The 17928-nt window shown below is 43.5% G+C and overlaps 2 protein-coding genes and 1 pseudogene across 3 annotated transcripts; 2 read left to right on the forward strand and 1 right to left on the reverse strand.

Annotated features, from left to right (window-relative positions):
- Positions 1 to 330: 330 nt before the first annotated feature.
- LOC119321263 (protein FAM136A-like) lies at positions 331 to 3264 on the forward strand. Its single transcript, XM_037595027.1, has 3 exons — positions 331 to 613; positions 1347 to 1484; positions 2845 to 3264. Exons 1-3 carry the CDS (start codon positions 485 to 487, stop codon positions 3046 to 3048), a joined length of 471 nt encoding a protein of 156 aa, XP_037450924.1. The 5' UTR covers positions 331 to 484; the 3' UTR covers positions 3049 to 3264.
- A 437-nt stretch (positions 3265 to 3701) lies between these two features.
- Positions 3702 to 5517, forward strand: LOC119325388 (annotated as a pseudogene).
- A 1554-nt stretch (positions 5518 to 7071) lies between these two features.
- Positions 7072 to 15586, reverse strand: LOC119323476 (protein transport protein SEC23-like). 2 transcript variants are annotated; one of them, XM_037597144.1, is made up of 14 exons: positions 15412 to 15586; positions 14502 to 15110; positions 14197 to 14412; positions 13866 to 14039; positions 13003 to 13164; positions 12120 to 12265; positions 11268 to 11343; positions 11004 to 11179; positions 10831 to 10912; positions 10543 to 10620; positions 8626 to 8787; positions 8265 to 8528; positions 7935 to 8039; positions 7072 to 7626 (listed from the first exon to the last, which is right to left on the reverse strand). In XM_037597144.1, the coding sequence occupies exons 2-14, from the start codon at positions 15009 to 15011 to the stop codon at positions 7483 to 7485; spliced, it is 2295 nt and encodes a 764-aa protein (XP_037453041.1). In that variant the 5' UTR covers positions 15012 to 15110; positions 15412 to 15586; the 3' UTR covers positions 7072 to 7482. The 2 variants fall into 2 exon arrangements, with proteins under 2 accessions (XP_037453041.1, XP_037453040.1); XM_037597143.1 differs by lacking the exons at positions 14502 to 15110; positions 15412 to 15586 and having other exon boundaries at positions 14244 to 14401.
- Between the last annotated feature and the right edge of the window lie 2342 nt (positions 15587 to 17928).

The raw sequence follows: 17928 nt of genomic DNA on the forward strand, positions 1-17928 counted from the left end.
GGTGCGTATCAAGACGATACAGATGAGGGCAAGACAGAACCTGGCGAGTTGATGTTGCTTTTGTAGCCTTCCGTGGAGTGTTTAGTTGCTTAGGTCATTGCACTTGCTGGTCCGTGATGTTTATTTTGATGCGATTAACCTTGCTGTTTGATGCCCTGTTGGGTGTGTAGCTGAACCTGTTATGGTGTAACCGTTGAACCTTGCTGCCTTTCAGGCTTTATTAATTTAAAGCCGGACGCTTCTAGCGTCTTCGTTCAAAAAAAAAAACAGTATGTCGTGGTATTTCCGAACTGTTGACATCATAATCCGCGGGCGCCGTAGAACCCTAGCGCGTCTCATTAAACCCTCAACCCCCACCTTCCGTCCCCTTCCGACTCGCTTCCAGTTCTGCCCTCCGCACCAAGAAAAGCACAGCCGAGAAATAGCCGACCGACCGCACCCTTCCCCTTCCTCAAGCCAAGCCACAACCAAATCGTGAAGCTCGATGGACCACGTGAGCTCCATGGAGGAGAGGATCGTGGCGGACCGGATCCGGAAGAAGCTGGAGGAGGTGAACGTCGCCGCCCAGAAGCACCTCGAGGGCGTGCAGGACCATGTCAACTTCACTCTGCAGGTGAGCCCGCCCCGCCGCCTTAGACCCCAAATTCGGGGTTTGCCCTATGATGCGGTTTAGGGCCGAGGGGCGGGGAACCCCGATGCCTTGTTCACGGAATCTCCGGTTGGTTCGGGGGATTCGTCGATTTGTTCTGCGAGATTTTAGGGATCTTCTTCTCATGGGATGGGTAATCTCAGGACGGAGGATGCTAATCTTGCGGCAGTCATGAAATTTGTTGGTGTCCAGTTGCGCCGCAGTCCGATGCTAGTTGTTTTAGCTGTTTCAGGGGCATGAGATACTTGGGTTGTTCTAATGTAGTTCATGGGATATGATTGGGGTTCTTTTTAACTCAGGGTAGAGATTTGAGATGGAAAGACCTGAACTTTGGGGGATTGTAGCTGCTAGATATGTAGGAATTTCAGTAAGCCCAGTAGTGGAGCAAGTATACTATTTATTGATATAATATTGGTTCTCGGTGATAATTTTGTAATGTTTGTCATAGTTCTGTAATTTTCTTAGCATTGCTCTGTTGTACGGTGTGAGCACTTGAAATATTGGGACATTATTGGGAAGGGGAACGATGCATGGTTTACACTAATCGTTGAAGGTGACCGCCATTCTCTGTCATATTGGGAAGGAGAAAGATAGTTCTACATGAAACATGCTGATATGCTTGATATATTCGTAGCAGGGGGTTAGAAACACCAATGCTGACGCCTGTTTGGATTTATTTTTCTCTGGTGATTTTCAGAAAGAGTACTTCAAGTGTGCACATGACTGCTTTGATAGGCGATGGACTCAAGAGGGGATCACCAGCTGTGTAGACAACTGTGGTGTGCCCGCTCTTTCTGCCAACAATGTTGTTGAGACCGAGATGGCCAAGTTCCAGGTACTTTCTGTTTCATCCACCTATCATTATTATTTTCATACATCTTATATACTAGTTTCTATAAAAAATAACTTAAGACCAGCTTTGTTTGTATTGAGTTTAGCCACTGTATCATTTTCTTGCAATAAAGTTATAGTTCTGTTGCTGTATCATCTACTTTGTAGTTCTTTGTGGAAATCAAACTGCAGCTATTTGCGCTGCCTTCTCAATTTCTATTGAATTATGCCTATGACTTATGCTCTATCTGAATGAACATGCCATATTCACCAAGTTGTATTTAACTTGAGACATTTGAATTCAGTAGTTGCCACTGGCTTTCACAAATGCTTAAAAATATGTGCATGCCGACCTGCATTCGTACCGTGTTTGTGTATGATTTATCTGTTAATGGTGTATTTAGTCAGCGAGTAAATAGCATACATATGTTCCATCATTCCATGCTTTTTTTTAGCGTGATATGTTCCATCCATGATTTGAATATAAGCAATGAGTCAGTGATTTGGATAATTGTTTGCATGACATGTCAAGAAATACTTGGGAAAAATCTCTTTGCACCAGATAGGTAGGTCAGATGACAGACCCTATATATATTTCTTCGTGCAGTTGGCTGTGTCGTTAAATTAGAATCAAGAGCTTACTCATACAAATATGCAATAGTTAGAACTCTAATAATGTTTGTCCCTCCAATATCTATCATCTGGCTTCCTCCCTGAGTTATTTTAGTTCTGATTTCTAACATAGAATGTAAGCAGCTACAGTGGCCAACTCAATTTTTCTGCCCCCAGTTCAACATGTCATTCCTAAACTTTGCACGGCTGCCTATTTGTCACGAGACATCTAGTAGTGTAGTCAGTCTTTTTGATGCAAACCTGCCTCAAGCATCTGGATCAAGACGATGTCCCTGTGAGATTCTTGTTTGGAGAAGTCCATAGGAAGGGGAGTTGAAAATAAGCATAGATCCGGTGATTACCAAATAGGTCAACCTTTTAAACTGCCAGCTGAATCCATGAGCAGGCAAGAGACAACCTGGCGAACTGAAACATCTTAGCAGCCAGAGGAAAAGAAAGCATGTAACAGGGGAACGGTGGTCATTTATTCACAAACAACTGAGCATGATAAACATATAATGCTTAATTGCATTAGTTTAGGTTCTTCATCAGAGCTCTGTTCTTTGTGCATTGCTATTTAAGGGCATACATTTTCTACACTTTGCAGGGTTACATACACTTCATCTATACTTCTTAATAATTTTGTAAATGATTTATACCTGAATAAACCAGCAGTTATATAACAGGCAGCATATATCGGCCAGCGCAAATTATTGTATCATTTACACCCTGGTGCATACATATGTCTTAAGCTGAGATGTATTCTTCCTTGTTCCAGGAGGTTGAATCGCTCGTTGATGGTCTGCCAAGACAAGTTTGAAGCAGCAAAGCTCCAGAAGATGAAGACGGATGCAACCAATGAGTTGGAGTCGTGCGTGAACAGATCCATCGACGACAGCATCAGGGTCCTGCCCCATCTGGTTGAGCAGATCAAGTCCACCATTAATATGAAGTAGAGGAATCAGACACTTTCAAATTGTCCCCCGACTCGTTTTTGCCATCGTTAGCTGAATCTATCCAGAGTCTCTAGCAACACTAATGTAACATGATCATTACTTCCATGAGAAGTCCAGAGAAGAGTTTTTGGCTGAGAGATTAATGTGTCTAAATGGCGCCGCGATACTTGACTAAATGTTGCAAACGTTGCTTTTGCATAGCACATCCTTTATCTTGATCTCATGTATTTCAGTCATAATCTCTGTAACTTGCCAGTTTGTTTGGCAATGTAGCCATGTAGGTGAGGGCACATAATGGCACAAATTTGCATACAATTGTTACAAATTTGGATACAATTGTTAGTTTCAACACATTCAAAAAATTCAAATGTCTCAAGCAAACCAAATAAATTTCGACATGTAATTTTTTGTACTCCCTCCGTTCCTAAATATAAGTCTTTGTAGAGATTTCACTATGAACTACATACAGATGTATATAGATGCATTTCAAGTTTAGATTCATTCATTTTGCTCCGTATGCATTCCATCTAATGGAATCTCTATAAAGACTTACATTTAGGAACCCAGGGAGTACAAAAGAAGACGTAGCTTATGCTTAGTTATTTCTGCGTGGTGAAACCCAACTCAGTCAGCAGCGGCCCGAGGTCCAACAGATGCCCCCTACTCCTCTCCCGCAACCGCCCCCCACCGCCGCGGCCCTCGTCCGCCACTACATCGGCCTCCTCTCAGCCGCCGGCGTCTCCTCCTCCTCGCCCCTCCGCGCCCTCCTCCCTATCCACGCCCGCGCCCTCCTCAGGGTGTTCGACGCCGCGCCGCACCGCGATGCCTACATGTGGAACACCCTCCTCCGCGCCCACGCCCACTCCCACTCCTCCGTCCCGGCCAACTCCCCCGCAGCGGACGCGCTCCAGCTCTATAAAGCGGATGCGCGCCGCGGGCGTCGCGCCGGACTGCTACACCTACCCCATCGTGCTCCCGGCGTGCGCGGCGGCGGGCGCCCCGCGGCTCGGGCGGGCCGCGCACGGGGACGCGGTGAGGTTCGCACTCGCCGGGGACGGCTTCGTGCACAGCGCGCTCATCGCTATGTACTGCCAGGAGGGGGAGGTGGCGGACGCGGAGCAGGTGTTCTTGACAGCCGCCGCCGGTGCCCGCACGGTCGTCTCGTGGACGGCCATGGTCGCGGGCTACGCGCAGAACTGCTTGTTCGGCCAGGCGGTCGCGGTGTTTGGCACGATGGTTGCCCAGGGCATGCTCCCGAACGAGATCACTCTGATCAGTTTCCTGCCGTGCCTGCAGGGGCAGGAATGTCTTGCTGCCGGGGAGATGGTTCATGGGTTCGTGGTCAAGCTGGGGTTCGATGCGAATCTGCCGCTGGTGAACGCGCTCATCGCAATGTATGGGAAGTGCGGGAGCATCGCGTCGGCAAAAGAGTTGTTTGATGGAATGGCTGCGCGCACTGTGGTGTCCCGGAACACGATGGTTGCCATGTATGAGCAGAATGGTGATGGGGTCCGGGCGATCAAGCTCTTCCACAGGATGCTTAGTGAGAAGGTGGGGTTTGACACTGTCACTCTGGTCAGTGTGCTGTCAGCTTCCGCACGCACGGGAGCCCTTGAGACAGGGAAGTGGGTGCACGAGCTTGCTAGGAGTCGTGGGCTCGACACTGGTGCGAGGATCGGCAATGTTCTTGTGGACATGTACGCAAAATGCGGTGAGATTGCTTGCGCAAGGCAGGCTTTCGAAGGTTTGCGTGAGCCTGGTGTTGTGTCATGGAGCGCCATGATCAGTGCATATGCCAACCATGGTGAGCCTGAAGAGGCTCTCAGTCTCTTCTCTGCGATGAAAGATCAAGGGATAAAGCCTAATTCCTTCACATTGACCGCGGTTCTAGTGGCGTGTGGCCACTCTGGCCTTGTTGATGAAGGGCTGGCGATTTTCAACAGCATTGTCACGGACTACCATATATCACCAACACTTGGACGTGCCGGTAGACTTGTTGAAGCGTATGAAATCATCAGGGGAATGTCGATGCAACCAGACAAGTGCATTTGGGGCGCGTTCCTCGGCGGTTGCAGGCTTCATGGCAACCTGGAGCTGGCTGAATTTGTTGCCAAGGATCTCTTCCAGTCGGGCTCTAATGACGTCACGTTCTACGTTTTGATGGCGAACATGTACTTCGAGGCTGGAATGCTGGAAGACGCGGAGAGGACGAGGAGGACCATGAAGGAGATGGAACTCAAGAAGACGGCTGGGCACAGCTTAGTTTGTACCAGTAGAGAAAGAAGAGCCATCATGAGGTAGCAAGCTAGATGCAAGTTTTTTAGGTTAGACTGTTTGTAATCAGCTATTTACACATGTTCTCTTCCCAATATCACATAATTCTTTGGATACCGAATTAGGCTTTATCACAGGCTCGTGATAAACTGAGGACAAATGTTCTGTTTTCTGATAATTTTTTCACCTTGTTTTTTTTTTGACGGGAAATTTTTTCACCTTGTTAACTGTACAATGGGGAAGGCCGCCCAATTAAAATGTGATGAACAGTTGCTTTATTGGAATGTGATGTTACATTAGAGCTGCAGAAGAGATTGAAAACAATGCTCCAGAAAATAATGTAATACCTAGTTTCTATGATATTAGGATTGTAATGTTCAGACTTCTGCCGAACAAAAACCAAAGTGGTGGGTGTATGGCACGGGTACTGGACGAAGATCGGTGATCGGTGAGGAATAATGGTTTCCATACTACAGGAGAATACCATTCTAAGTTGATTGGCATAGAAATTTGTTTCATGGCTCAGGTGGGAAGGGCAGAGAATTGTAGTCACAGATGCTATTTTCCACTGAGATGCATCGACGGTCCAGATAATTTTTCTTCGGACAAACAAGAACGCTTATGGCAGATGACTGATTAAGTATACTTTTTCCTTTTTCATGCTGGTGGGATGAGTTCTGATGAGGTAGGACAAAGAAGTTGCAAACTGAAAATGATAGCGATTATGTAATTTAAGTACTTCACATATATTCCACCCACCATCCTCTATACTGGAAGCGAAAGAATACGAAGAACGAGAAAGTTTCAAATAGCTTCCTGCATTTTTTGAACTTTCTAAGAAAGATTCATGTCTTCTAGCATTTTGTATTGCTCTCCTAGGAAGTGTGCATTCTGAATTTTTTGAACGATTCATAATCTAGCATTTTGCATTGCTCCCAGGAAGTGTTTGTGGGCAACAGCACAGTATATAAAGTTCGGTAGTGTGCATTCGTTTTTCTCTAAAAGAAATAAATTCTGTGAACTCAGTGCACACCTTAAAATGTGAGTCGACGCAGCAGGCCATGTTACATTTTTTTTTTGACACCCAAAGTACCTCTATTCATTGCTAATCAGGGTAATATCTTTTAGGAGAAGAGGTACAGTACATGGGGGGAAGGGCAATATCAGGGTAATATCATCTGCCCAAATGCCCGGTTCAGCATATTTTGCCAAGCTGGCCAGTTCATGCGCTGCACCGTTTGCCTCCCTGCGCACTTATCTTCAGTTACGTGTTGGCACTAGTGAGTAATATTGAATGCAAGGTCAATATCTTCAGACTCCTCTTCCTCCGACAACAACAAAGAACCATGTTATGCCATGCCACTGCATTATCATTAGGTCGTGCCATCGTGGCCGTCTAAATTTATGCCGCATTTGGACCAATACACGTGTGCATGTTGCTAACAGGTCAAATTTTAGATTTTTAAGATTTTTATTTTAATAAGTAAAACAAGTCAGTTAATTCATTAAGGTGGTTATGTTTATACCATATATCAATGGCCAACTCTTATCTTAGTACAAGGTTCTCTCGGAAAACCTTGTCTTTCTGTGAATTTAAATTTGGCAGTTTGAAGAAATTCAAATGAAAAGAGGAAAATGCAGAGAAAAATGCAAAAAAGAATTTGAAAAAGAAAACCACATGCCCAATGTGTGTCCAGAAGGACGACATTCAGGTATTGACCAATGAAGAAAAAAAAAAATTACGCTTGCTTCCATCAACCAATAAACCACCACCATAACATCAATTGTCACACATTTTTGGAGCAAACACCTGCTATCAATAAATCTAGTAGACGCAGCAACCACGCCATCGCTAGCCACACATGAGACTTAAAAACTCCTCTTCACCAGTACGCTTGAACACCCAGACGATGGCAATCTTCTTTGGTGTAAGCAATGATCAACCATATGTTGAGCTAACAACACAATTTATGAATGTTCCATCTCGGGCTAAACGACATAAACCTTACAGTCCATGGCAATGTACAGATGCGGAGGTAAAAGCGGTATGCTGGCCTACAGTACGTGGCAACCGGTATAAGAGCGATACACACGAAAAGGTTTTCTTTGCTGTACATGAGAGAAGAGGCCATTGGTGCAAAACTACTGCACGTCCATGCTCTACTGAACTGCCAACCGCTGGAGATGCTCCATGAAGACCTGGAAGCTCGCATCATCTGTGAATATCATATCCCCCCCAGGAGGCGGAGGACTGTCGGAGTCATATGTCACAGATGGGTTCAGCTTTGCCAGCAAGAATCGAGCCTGCAATTTCCATAAAATAAAGCATTAGACAACAAATTATATGGAAGTGCTGATCATTTTTTTAGTTTACTCCAAAATTAATAACTGATCACTGGTGACTTGATTGCAATTCTCGGCACAAATTTTGACCTTCCAGTTCAAGATTGTTGCATTTGTTCAAATTTATATCTTAACGGGATCCCCTGCAGTTGCTACTGTCACTGCAGATTGAGGAACTGCTCCTGACTACCGAGTATACAGGCACCGGATGCATACTCCTAAGAGTTCTGATGCAGAGTGTACTGACAGATTAAATAGAAAATAATAACCTGAGAACCATATTGATCGCACACAACCAAACGAGGCACAGGAAAGCGCTCCTTGATTATTGAATCAGCTTCCTCCTGTGGGGCTTGCAACAACTGGGCAAACATCTGAACATAATACAGGGTTATACATGATTTTTCGACAACAACATGCGAGAACTCAAAAGAGAAAACCAAAAAATGCAAAATATAGAGCATTGATATTTTCTATGAATTCTTTTTATTTCAAATCAAATACAGATAAGTTCTCCATAAACTTACAAGAAAGCCAACATGGAGTCGAAAAATAATAATATTTAGTGTTATCACGGTTTTTGGCCGACAAAACATTACCTCGTGGCCTTCTTGATTTTGGTAACCAGCCTTCCGCCACTGTGCGATCGTTATCCCATGGAATATGACAACGGTAAAATAAGAATCCAACAAAAGTATCCTGTCACCAGCAATTGCGCTTACATCCAATAGAACAGGCTCAGGACCTGACTGAAATGAATATGATATAAGTGATGGCTGGATCTTCACAACTGCATTTGCTACATTTTCTCTGTTTAACATCATCCTGAAATATGCAGTTTCATCTGGACTATTGTTGAAAACCTGCATGTAGTGGTTAATTAGCAGCAAAGAGAAATTTAATTCGCTTGATCTGTTGATCAGCATGACTCACTGAATTAGGACAGAAAAAATGTTTTACCTGAATAAACTGAGAACGTCTCAAATTAAAAATAAACTGTGGAAAAATTGATAGACGTGGGGACAAACTGAAAGATGAAGGTGCTTCCTTCTGATAGTCTCCAAATTTCGAACATAAACTAATCAATGCTCGGTCAAGCCATCTTACTGGATCAAAATCAACCTGAAAAAAACACCAAGAACATGCTATAAAAATGAATATAACAGACCTTACACACAGGAAGAGTCGAGTTAATTATTAATGAAACTATTCAAGGAGTCCTTGAGCAGCAAACTATTTCCTTTATGGTCATGGTTTGTTTCCTATGCAATTTATAAAAGGTTTCCTCTTAATGATTACGTTTCAAAGATAGCATATATGGCATGTTATTGAGAAAAGGTAGTTCAAAGGAGAAGCACAACCATTATAATTTCAATGTACCGATCTAGTGTGCCATCTAGTGTAGGCCTTTTGATCCTCCTAATGCGATGATTTCAATTTTCTTCACATCCTCAACTAATGAGATAATTTATAAAATTGTTCTCTTTCTCAGACTAATGTATCGCCTCCAACTAATGAATATACGGAATAATTGTTTCACAAAACCAAAGATAAATGTACAAACTAGTGCAAAACTACAAATTGACTGACCAATTTCACAACCGGAGCCCACAGGTCACAGTTACAAATCCTGGACTCCACGCAAGACGTCAAATCACTTGACCACCGATCCAACACAAGAATTTCCAGCATGGGACTGGTCCATGATTCTGTGAGTATGATGTGTGGACCCATTCTAAAACCCATAATTTTGTGATTTAAATGATCCCTAATTATGTGGTTCTGCAAAATGGTTTACTGTTGTTTTGTGATTAGCCATGGAGTTTTGCTAAATTTACTCCAATAATATCAAATTCTATGGATTAAACTAACTCGCAGATGCTGTGGTGTTACGAACATTGGTACACATCAAGGCAACTACCATGCAGAAGATGGCAATACAGAATGGATTGAAGGGGATTAGGCATTGTAAAAGGGAGATAGACTTGGAAGATGAACTTTAATGGGAGATACTTAATTCCTTTCTCTTGATCCCACGTGTTCAAGCACATAGTGTTTTATAGGCATGACTCGACTTGCCTCAGTCGTGAGCTCTTATCCCTATGACCCAATACACAATTCAAATCTCTATCAGTTCAATCAAATCCAAAGTCTTATCTCTAGGTAACTTGCCTCTAATATACAGAATACATCTCCAAGGAAATAAACTCAGCAAACAAAGCAACTAGCTATTTTAAATTCTAACTCCCAACGAACTCTGTACTTCGGTACTCAAGAGGCCCATTCAACGCCCTAATCATCTTCAAACCATATTGCATGACCATCTTGTGATGGCGGTTCCGAATGTGAAAAAACGCTCAAAACATGTGGCTCAAGTTAACCTTCATACATCATTAGTACATGCCAAAGTACTGTAGATGTGCTATCGAGAAGCAGAAATGGTAAAAAAAATCATCTAAAAAGGCAGAAATGGGTGCCAGACACGGGCAGAGTTTACTGGACATTTGATTGCAATATTGCATGATCGGGCAAGAAAAGGTTTCACCTTTTTTCCATCATGCTTGCTTCAACAAATAGAACAAGGAAAAATGCAAGACGTCTAAGGAATGTACAGGAACTGAATCAGAATAAAATAATCAAACTGGACTTCACACTTTTTCTCCAGGAACTGTAAATTATGCTGCAAAGATCTCAACAGGAAAGGAAGGCTGTTGTGTACATATCACATAAACAAAAGATATACAAGGCAGGAATTTCGTGCTTCCAAATTTTTATGATGTTATATTCCATCTCTAAAACATAAAAAGATGGGTCTGTCATGGGCCATTAAGTATATTGAAACAATTTATGAGAAGTAAACAGACTATCAGAAAGTACCTCAGCTTCCATCTTAAATGAGACCAAGCGTGCCATGACAGCTGCTGCTGCCTCTTGGTCAAAGCCAGTTATTAACTCCTACAGCACATGTACTAGTCCAATAAGCAACAATATTACATTGATTTTTCCTAAAAAGTCTGTGCAAGCACTAAAACACTGGGTAACACACAGACATTGGCTAAACACAATTGTTCAGCTCAACTATTACTGAAAAATGGGTACAAATGGAAGGAGAAAAACATTTAAAAGGAAAGAACACTCATCAAGGGGAACAAAGGTAAAACTTACCTGCACACTGCCAGAACCAGCAACCCATCTTCTTGAAATTGTAGTCGATCGCAATCTCATTTGCCCATCATGATGCTGATAACTGCATGTGGCATCTCCAGGTTAGAAATATATACTTCTCCAACAATATCAATTGTTTATAAAAGAGATGGGAGGGGGAGCAGATTCCATACTAGGTTAAGAATTGGAAGTAGAACAGATTATTTTGTGATTGACCAATTGCGTCCGGGGCATCTTTTTTGGCCATATCAAATAATAGGCATAGTGATGTTTTCCTATCTAGACCACACATCCTCCAAGCGCTAGTGTTCCCCTGACCTACAACTGTATCTGAGGATAGAGGACCTTTCTGCAGAAGCAGCAACATGCCAAAAGACTAAGTATAGCATACAATCATCATTCTGAAACATCAACATGTAACTAAGCACATACTATACCTTCTCCAGGGAAGTACAAGGTCCAATGATGCCTTGAATTTTGACATCCTTGGAGCAGTTGACCTCAAATATGCCACTGCAAAAATATTTTAAATACAGAAATCAGACAACTCAATAACAAGGCTGTACTACAGCAGGTCACTGGATGACATGAACGTATTTTACACCCTTGAAACAGCCATTTCACCTAAAACAAACCTATGAGGATGATTAGGAAAAGTATAACACAAACACTTGTGCCTCAAGAGGCATAGTCAATTAGTACATCCAAGTTCAAGATCACTTAATCAGTACCGGATAGCACTAAACTTATCTGCAGTTTCTCTGATCATCATAGATGCCTTTGAAAATAAGCTAAAAGCAGCAAGTAACAATATCACGCTTCTGAGGTTGCAGCAAAAACAGACAACAACAAAGCCTTTCAAATTGGGCACGTGGATAGCTAACTTCCACGTACCCGTCCATGCCTAGTTCTTTGGTGATATTCCAGTCCCTCAGATCTCTCTTTGCGGACTCCTCCCGTGTCAAGTTTGGTCTACCACGACCTCTCTTGACATTATCAGCACACTTTAACCGTCCGCTATGCACTCGCATTTCTGGAGGCCGGCATTGTATATGCCCAAACCATCTCAGACGATGTTGGACAAGCTTCTCTTCAATCAGTGCTACCCCAACTCTACCACGTATATCATCATTCCGGACCTGATACCCCGATCTTTTTTTTTGGCAGCAAAAACAGAACTCAAAGCAAATCCGTAATTACATTTGCAGAGAAGACGAGACAAACGTAAACATGCTAGAACTAGCAAAGTAGCAATGCAGCTAAACTAAGCAGGCAGAAAAGTATCTTACTTGAACGATAAGCCACCAAGGTCACTATCGCTTGACTGAAAAATGCGTCTAAGTGAATCTTTAAAAACAGAATGGCCAAAACTTTCTGCAAGCACAACTATTCCCCCAGTTCTCTCCACTGCAACCTTCATCTCAGCAACACCAACCTGAGGAATAAAATATATTATTAACCATATCATGGCAACCGTGCATAGACATCAGAAGATAACGCATAAGACAACGGTGTGCGCTGATGTGCTAACTAACAATAGTTTTTGAATTAACATTCGTTCTTATACTTTTCTTTTTGATAAATCGTATTGCATATGCCCATGTTTTTAAGGCGTCGCCTTATGGACGCTTAGGGAGTAAGGCGCGCCCTGGCAGTGCCTTAGCATTTTCTCCGCCTTAGGCGCTTAGGTTGATCGTCTTATGACGCCTAACCGCCTTAAAAACCTTAGCATATGCACTTCAGATAGTTATCAAAAGAGGATGGCTTGCACATTATCACTGAGTTGTCAACTAATACTCACAATAGGTCACCATTCCTCTCTGTATTTCATTAGCTGATAAAATTAGCCAAAATTCCTACTAAATCAGGTTAAGAGAAGTTTACATTATGATAATATATGTACATCCACTCTGAATTCTGAAATAACAGTATCTTACAGTCATGGAACTTCCAAGAAAATAAATGCTTGCACAGATAGTTTCGAGATGATAAATGCTTGAACTAATATTTTTCACATTATGGTGAGACAAACATGCTTATGAGGTCTATGAATGATATACAGCAACACTGGTTGACGTGAACAATACCAATTAAACAAGCTAATGCCTGATCCTTGACCAAGAGGCAAGAGGTGATATGAATAATCTATACAACAAGGGGCAGGGGACAAACCTGGTCAAGTGCACATGCAAATAGATCAAGCACATGCCCTTGATGCACGAGTTGATTTCCAATCTCCTCGTAGAATTTAACGGCTTTGTTATAAAGTGGAGCAGAACCTTTATCAAGATCTTTGTGCGAACGAATTGGATCAGATAACGGCTTAGATATTATCTGACATTTTGCACAAAAAAAACTATTAGAATACAATAATGTATCATGCTATTTCCAAAGGAAAACCTAACTCGACAAAAGAAGTAATCAATCTCCACACTGGAGTATCATCATGACAAATGTGCATATTATTATTTGGTGGAACTTACTTTATCAGAAAAGGGATCATGATTCTTAATGAGTTATGAGCTAATTTAAGTAGAAAAGTCGGGTCGGCTTCACTACACAGAATACATACGAAACGTCTATGGAATTGCAAAGCACAGCACAAGTGAGCAAACCCACAAACTTTCCTCACATGAACTCCAAATACTATGTAATACCTACGTATGCCCATCACATATCAGAAAAGGCTTTCATCTTAGTTTGCCACTAAAAGTATCAACCAAGCTGGTAACTCAGTATGGTGTTGGACCAAAGTCTATATCCCACTTCTAACTCCCAACACAACTAGGCTAGCCAATTTTGGGACTAAACTCACCACTATTAGCAAGAACAGGAGGCGAATTGGGCAGGGGTGTTAGAAATACCCCACAGCATGCTAAGAAATGTTGCATAATTATTGTTGGGAATAGAAAGCCAGAGACATGTTTGTTCTTATCACCGTGGGTGCGTGATCAGAGCACCGGGGAGGGGCGGGGGATCAGTAAAGTCGAAAATAAGATGTGATTTCTCTGATATTCATTAGAGAAATTACTTACAGAACCAGGTCCCTCTGTAGATGGGCCACCTATAAATGCCATAATTCTACCACCTGATCCAGGCACACAAATCCCCAAGAGGCTGGCTGCAACACTTAACGCAGCTCCAGTACATCTTGATGCTCGCTGATCAGCACAAACCGGCCACGGGTCCTTTTGCAGTTCTTCTATAAGCTAAAGAAATAGAAAACCAGCATCAACAAAATGCAATTGAATTTTGCCTCTGCAATTAAAAAATAATAGTATCGCGGTGCACTAGAGACCTAAAGTTTTGTCCAAGTTCCTGGACAAACTTATCATGTCTTCTTTTAATGAAAGGAGAGTTCTTAACTGAATTCAACATAAACTCACACTCCGAAGCAGGCAACAGGTACCTACCAATACTTTCTGCTGAAACACCATCCCTTGCGCCGGTGATCACACCTGTTGTGGGTTTTGTTTTCCCTGTAAGGAAACCCATTTGCTCAAGAATTTGATCCTTCTTAATCTCCTTTGTCCCCTTGAACACATGTGACTTAGGCAACAAGCCAAAACCCAATTCATGCACCTACACGAGTCAACATGTATTCATATCATTTTTTTTGTCCAGAAGACTAATAAAAAGTGAAACATTTATGAAGGAAAGGTGAATATAACCTGCACATATGTCCCGAAAGTAATGAATCCGACGAGGGATTGGTCCGGCAACAGCTCAACTGCTTGCGCCAGAGCGGACTTCAAATAGCCGATTTCCTCCTCGATCATGCAAGTGTCAACAACAAAGAGGAAGACTGGTGGCGACACAGGACCTGTTTCGGCAGTGGCCATGTACTCCACAGTACAACATTCAGGATACAGTTCGGTAGGTAGGTTGCTTTGCGAAATAGCGGAGTACTGCTGGGGGAAGTGGTTGTGCTGGAAGCAGAATGGGCAGAGCCACATCTTTGAACCGAAGTCGGCGACCGAGAAGGGGTTGAGGATGGAGCGGCAGATGCGGCAGCGGAGTGGGGCATAAGGAAGAACAGGAATGGCAGGGTTGGGGTTCAGAGGAGTGTATATGGCCGAGACAGGGACGACGCAGCTAGCAGCGTCCTGCTTGGTGCCGGGTATCACGTTCCAGGTCATCCTTACCCCATCCCGGGCCTCGAGTTCCAGAAACTCAGACATTGATTCTCTGTGATCAGGTTGCTCAAACCTAATTTCTTCAGTGAACCCTCAGCCTTGGCGACAGTATCAGGTCTCCACCAGAAGGACGAAGCTGTTGATCTGCATACATAGCCATTAATTAATCAGCCAAATTAACACCCCGCGAGAAAATTAGCCAAATTAATAGTGGGCTGAAATCGGGGCGTGAGGGTAAGTTGAACCAACAGAGCGCTGGGAACAATCGAATCGAATTCTCGGGCGAATGGATGAATGGATCGAAGTGCCTCATCGTTGCCGAATCGGAACAGCCTAGCAAGCTACGTTAGGGTTCGCGTAGCAGTAGAGGATACGGTATCGAATTGGGGCTATCAGTACTGCCCACCCCACCCCACCCTATCGAGAGATGCGGAGAGAGTGGTACCTTCGCCTTCGAGGTGGCGCGGCTTCGGCGGATGCAGGGAGGACTGTCCTGTACTCCTCTCTCCGGCGCCGGCGACGGCGACGGCGAGGAGAGGTATTTCCGGGCAGGGGCGCTGGAGTAGGGAGCGGGGAAGCGGCGGGGGTTCTGGCCTCCTGCGGCAGTTGGCCACGAACAGAGAAACCCAGAACGCCAGCGAAGCCAAGATGGTCTTCTCTCAACGTTCTTCGCTCCTTGTTCTTTGTTTTTTTTCTCGGGGATTCTTCGCTCCTTTTTCACAGAGAGATAATTGCATCTATAGTCCTTGTACTCGCTGGCTAGGTCCACTTCAGTCCTCGTACTTGCGTATTGCATCAATACGGTCCCGGTACATGAAAATACGTCGTCAATACGGTCCCTGAGCTTGAAACGCCAGTCCTGGCTCTACACGTGCACGACGTACACCGTACTCCGCTGTATGCCACGTCAGCCCGGGACCCACCAGTCAGCTCGGACCCACCAGTCAGCTCTAGCCCCACCTGTTATTTCGCAAATTGCCCCCTGTTCTCGTCTCGATCTCCCCTGTTCTCTCCCCCCCCCCACGCTAAACAGAGGAGTGCGAGCAGAGAGCAACCCTAGCGGCCATGGTGTGCGGCGGCGGATGATCGGCGTATCGTGCGCCCTCTGTTCGTATTGCGTGCGGCGGCTGAAGCAAGTTGGACGCCCGGTGAAAGGAGTCGACGCAGTTTGGCGGCGATGCAGGTCCGGCGACGGCGGCCCGACGGCGAGGCGGCTCCGGCGTACGGTACGTCAGTACCCAGTGTTCTTTGGTCGATTTGATGTACAATTGGGGTGAAAAAATGTTTATTTGCTATGATTAGGCCGTTTTGCCCATGCTAATTCTATGAATATGTGGACTGTATGCAAATTTGCAGAAATTATTCTAGGGTTTGAGTTATTTATGTTCTTAATGTTCAGTTAATAATTGATGTTCTTATTGTTTTTCAGATAGAGAAAGTGGATATTTCACTGTTGAGGTGATCCATGGAGGCTTTTTCTTTGGGAGTGGGCAGAATAGGTGCTATCTGGATGGCCATAAGGTTTGCTTTGATTACTGTCATAAGGACATCACCTATTTCAGCATGTTTGAAGAAATAGTCGAGGAATTGGGTTATGAAATGTCAGGTAGAATAGATATCTATTGGTTGCCCCCTGGTTGTCAGCTTAATGAAGGTGGCGCACGGCTTTTGGCTAATGATACTGATGTGGACTGTATGTATCTAAAGATAAATCTAGGGCACCACTTTCAAATGGTATACCTGGATCATTTAGATAGCCACATTTCTGGAGGAGGAGTAGAATGGGATGATGTTGTGGCTAATCCAGCAGCACAAATCCCTCCTGTTTTCAGCCCAAGGAAGAAGGAAATGAATGCAACTGAGAACAAAGATCCCTGTGAGAGCAATGTTTCTTGTGGTGTTGTGGATGAAAATTGAGAGCACTCAACAGTTCTATGTGAAGTTGAGACCAAGGGGAAGAAAAACAGAAGAGGAGGAAGAACAATACGCAGACTCAGATTCCTCAGACAGTGATTATGTACCTGAGATTGTGGATAGTGACTATGACTTGGAGGATGGAGATGATGATCTGTTACAGGAGGAGTTGCAACCAATGCATGACAAGAAAGGGAAGAAGGTGGTTGAGGATTGCAACTCAGAAGATGAGGAATTAAATGCTCCAGATTCAGATGAGGATGAGATGAAATTCAATTTCAAGTCTTTCACAGCAGCAGACATGCATGAACCTAAGTTCCATGCAAGGCAGTTGTTCTCTTCTGTAGGAGAAGAAAAGAATAGCTGAGGAGAAGAAGAGACTTTGTAGGACTGCATATGATGCAGAGGAGGCAATGTTCCTTATAAATCAAGTTGAAGAGTTGGAAAGAAGGCAATTATTTCTCCAAACACAGGAGGCATCAAGGCAGGAAGCTTGGGAGCACAACAGAAACCAAGAGGAAGAAACAAGATCTGAGGCATGTGTGCAAGAGAGAAACAATAAGGAAGCCCAACAAATCAGAGAAGCGATGGCAGAGGAACATAGGATGCTTGCATGTCAGTCCAAACCATCACAAATGAAGAGAAGTGGAACTTCAAGTGCACCAAGTTCGAGTAACAACATGAGAGGATTTAAAAAACCTAGAAAAGTTAGCATGTTCGATGAACTAAGGTAGGACAGGAGACATGCAGGTCAAGCTGGAGGAAAGTAGATGGTTTTTTTGTGTGTTCTGCTTATGATCAGATGTGGAACATGTTAACGAACATGTTCTGTTCATGATCATGCTCCAGATCATGTATTTTGTGTTGTTACCACCAGATCAGTAACTTTTAGTATGGAATGTACTCCACCTTATATATGCAGATTCTGTACTCCACCTTATATATGCAGATTGTGTTCATGATCATGCTCCAGATCAGTAACTTTTTGTATGTAATGTACTTGTAAGATACAACACATTTTGTACTCCAGATCATCTAATATTTCACA

Source organism: Triticum dicoccoides, chromosome 6B, assembly GCF_002162155.2.
Source record: "Triticum dicoccoides isolate Atlit2015 ecotype Zavitan chromosome 6B, WEW_v2.0, whole genome shotgun sequence".
Lineage (NCBI taxonomy): Eukaryota > Viridiplantae > Streptophyta > Magnoliopsida > Poales > Poaceae > Triticum > Triticum dicoccoides.

Bases quoted from the DNA above. Each gene is read 5' to 3' on its own strand.
- LOC119321263 (XM_037595027.1), top strand. From the start codon at position 485: ATGGACCACGTGAGCTCCATGGAGGAGAGGATCGTGGCGGACCGGATC. The intron at 614-1,346 runs GTGAGCCCGCCC...GGTGATTTTCAG, and splicing joins ATGTCAACTTCACTCTGCAG to AAAGAGTACTTCAAGTGTGC. The intron at 1,485-2,844 runs GTACTTTCTGTT...ATATGTCTTAAG, and splicing joins CCGAGATGGCCAAGTTCCAG to CTGAGATGTATTCTTCCTTG.
- LOC119323476 (XM_037597144.1), bottom strand. From the start codon at position 15,011: ATGTCTGAGTTTCTGGAACTCGAGGCCCGGGATGGGGTAAGGATGACC. The intron at 11,344-12,119 runs GTAAGATACTTT...ATATTTTTGCAG, and splicing joins CTTGGTGGCTTATCGTTCAA to TGGCATATTTGAGGTCAACT. The intron at 8,040-8,264 runs GTAATGTTTTGT...TATTATGTTCAG, and splicing joins AAAATCAAGAAGGCCACGAG to ATGTTTGCCCAGTTGTTGCA.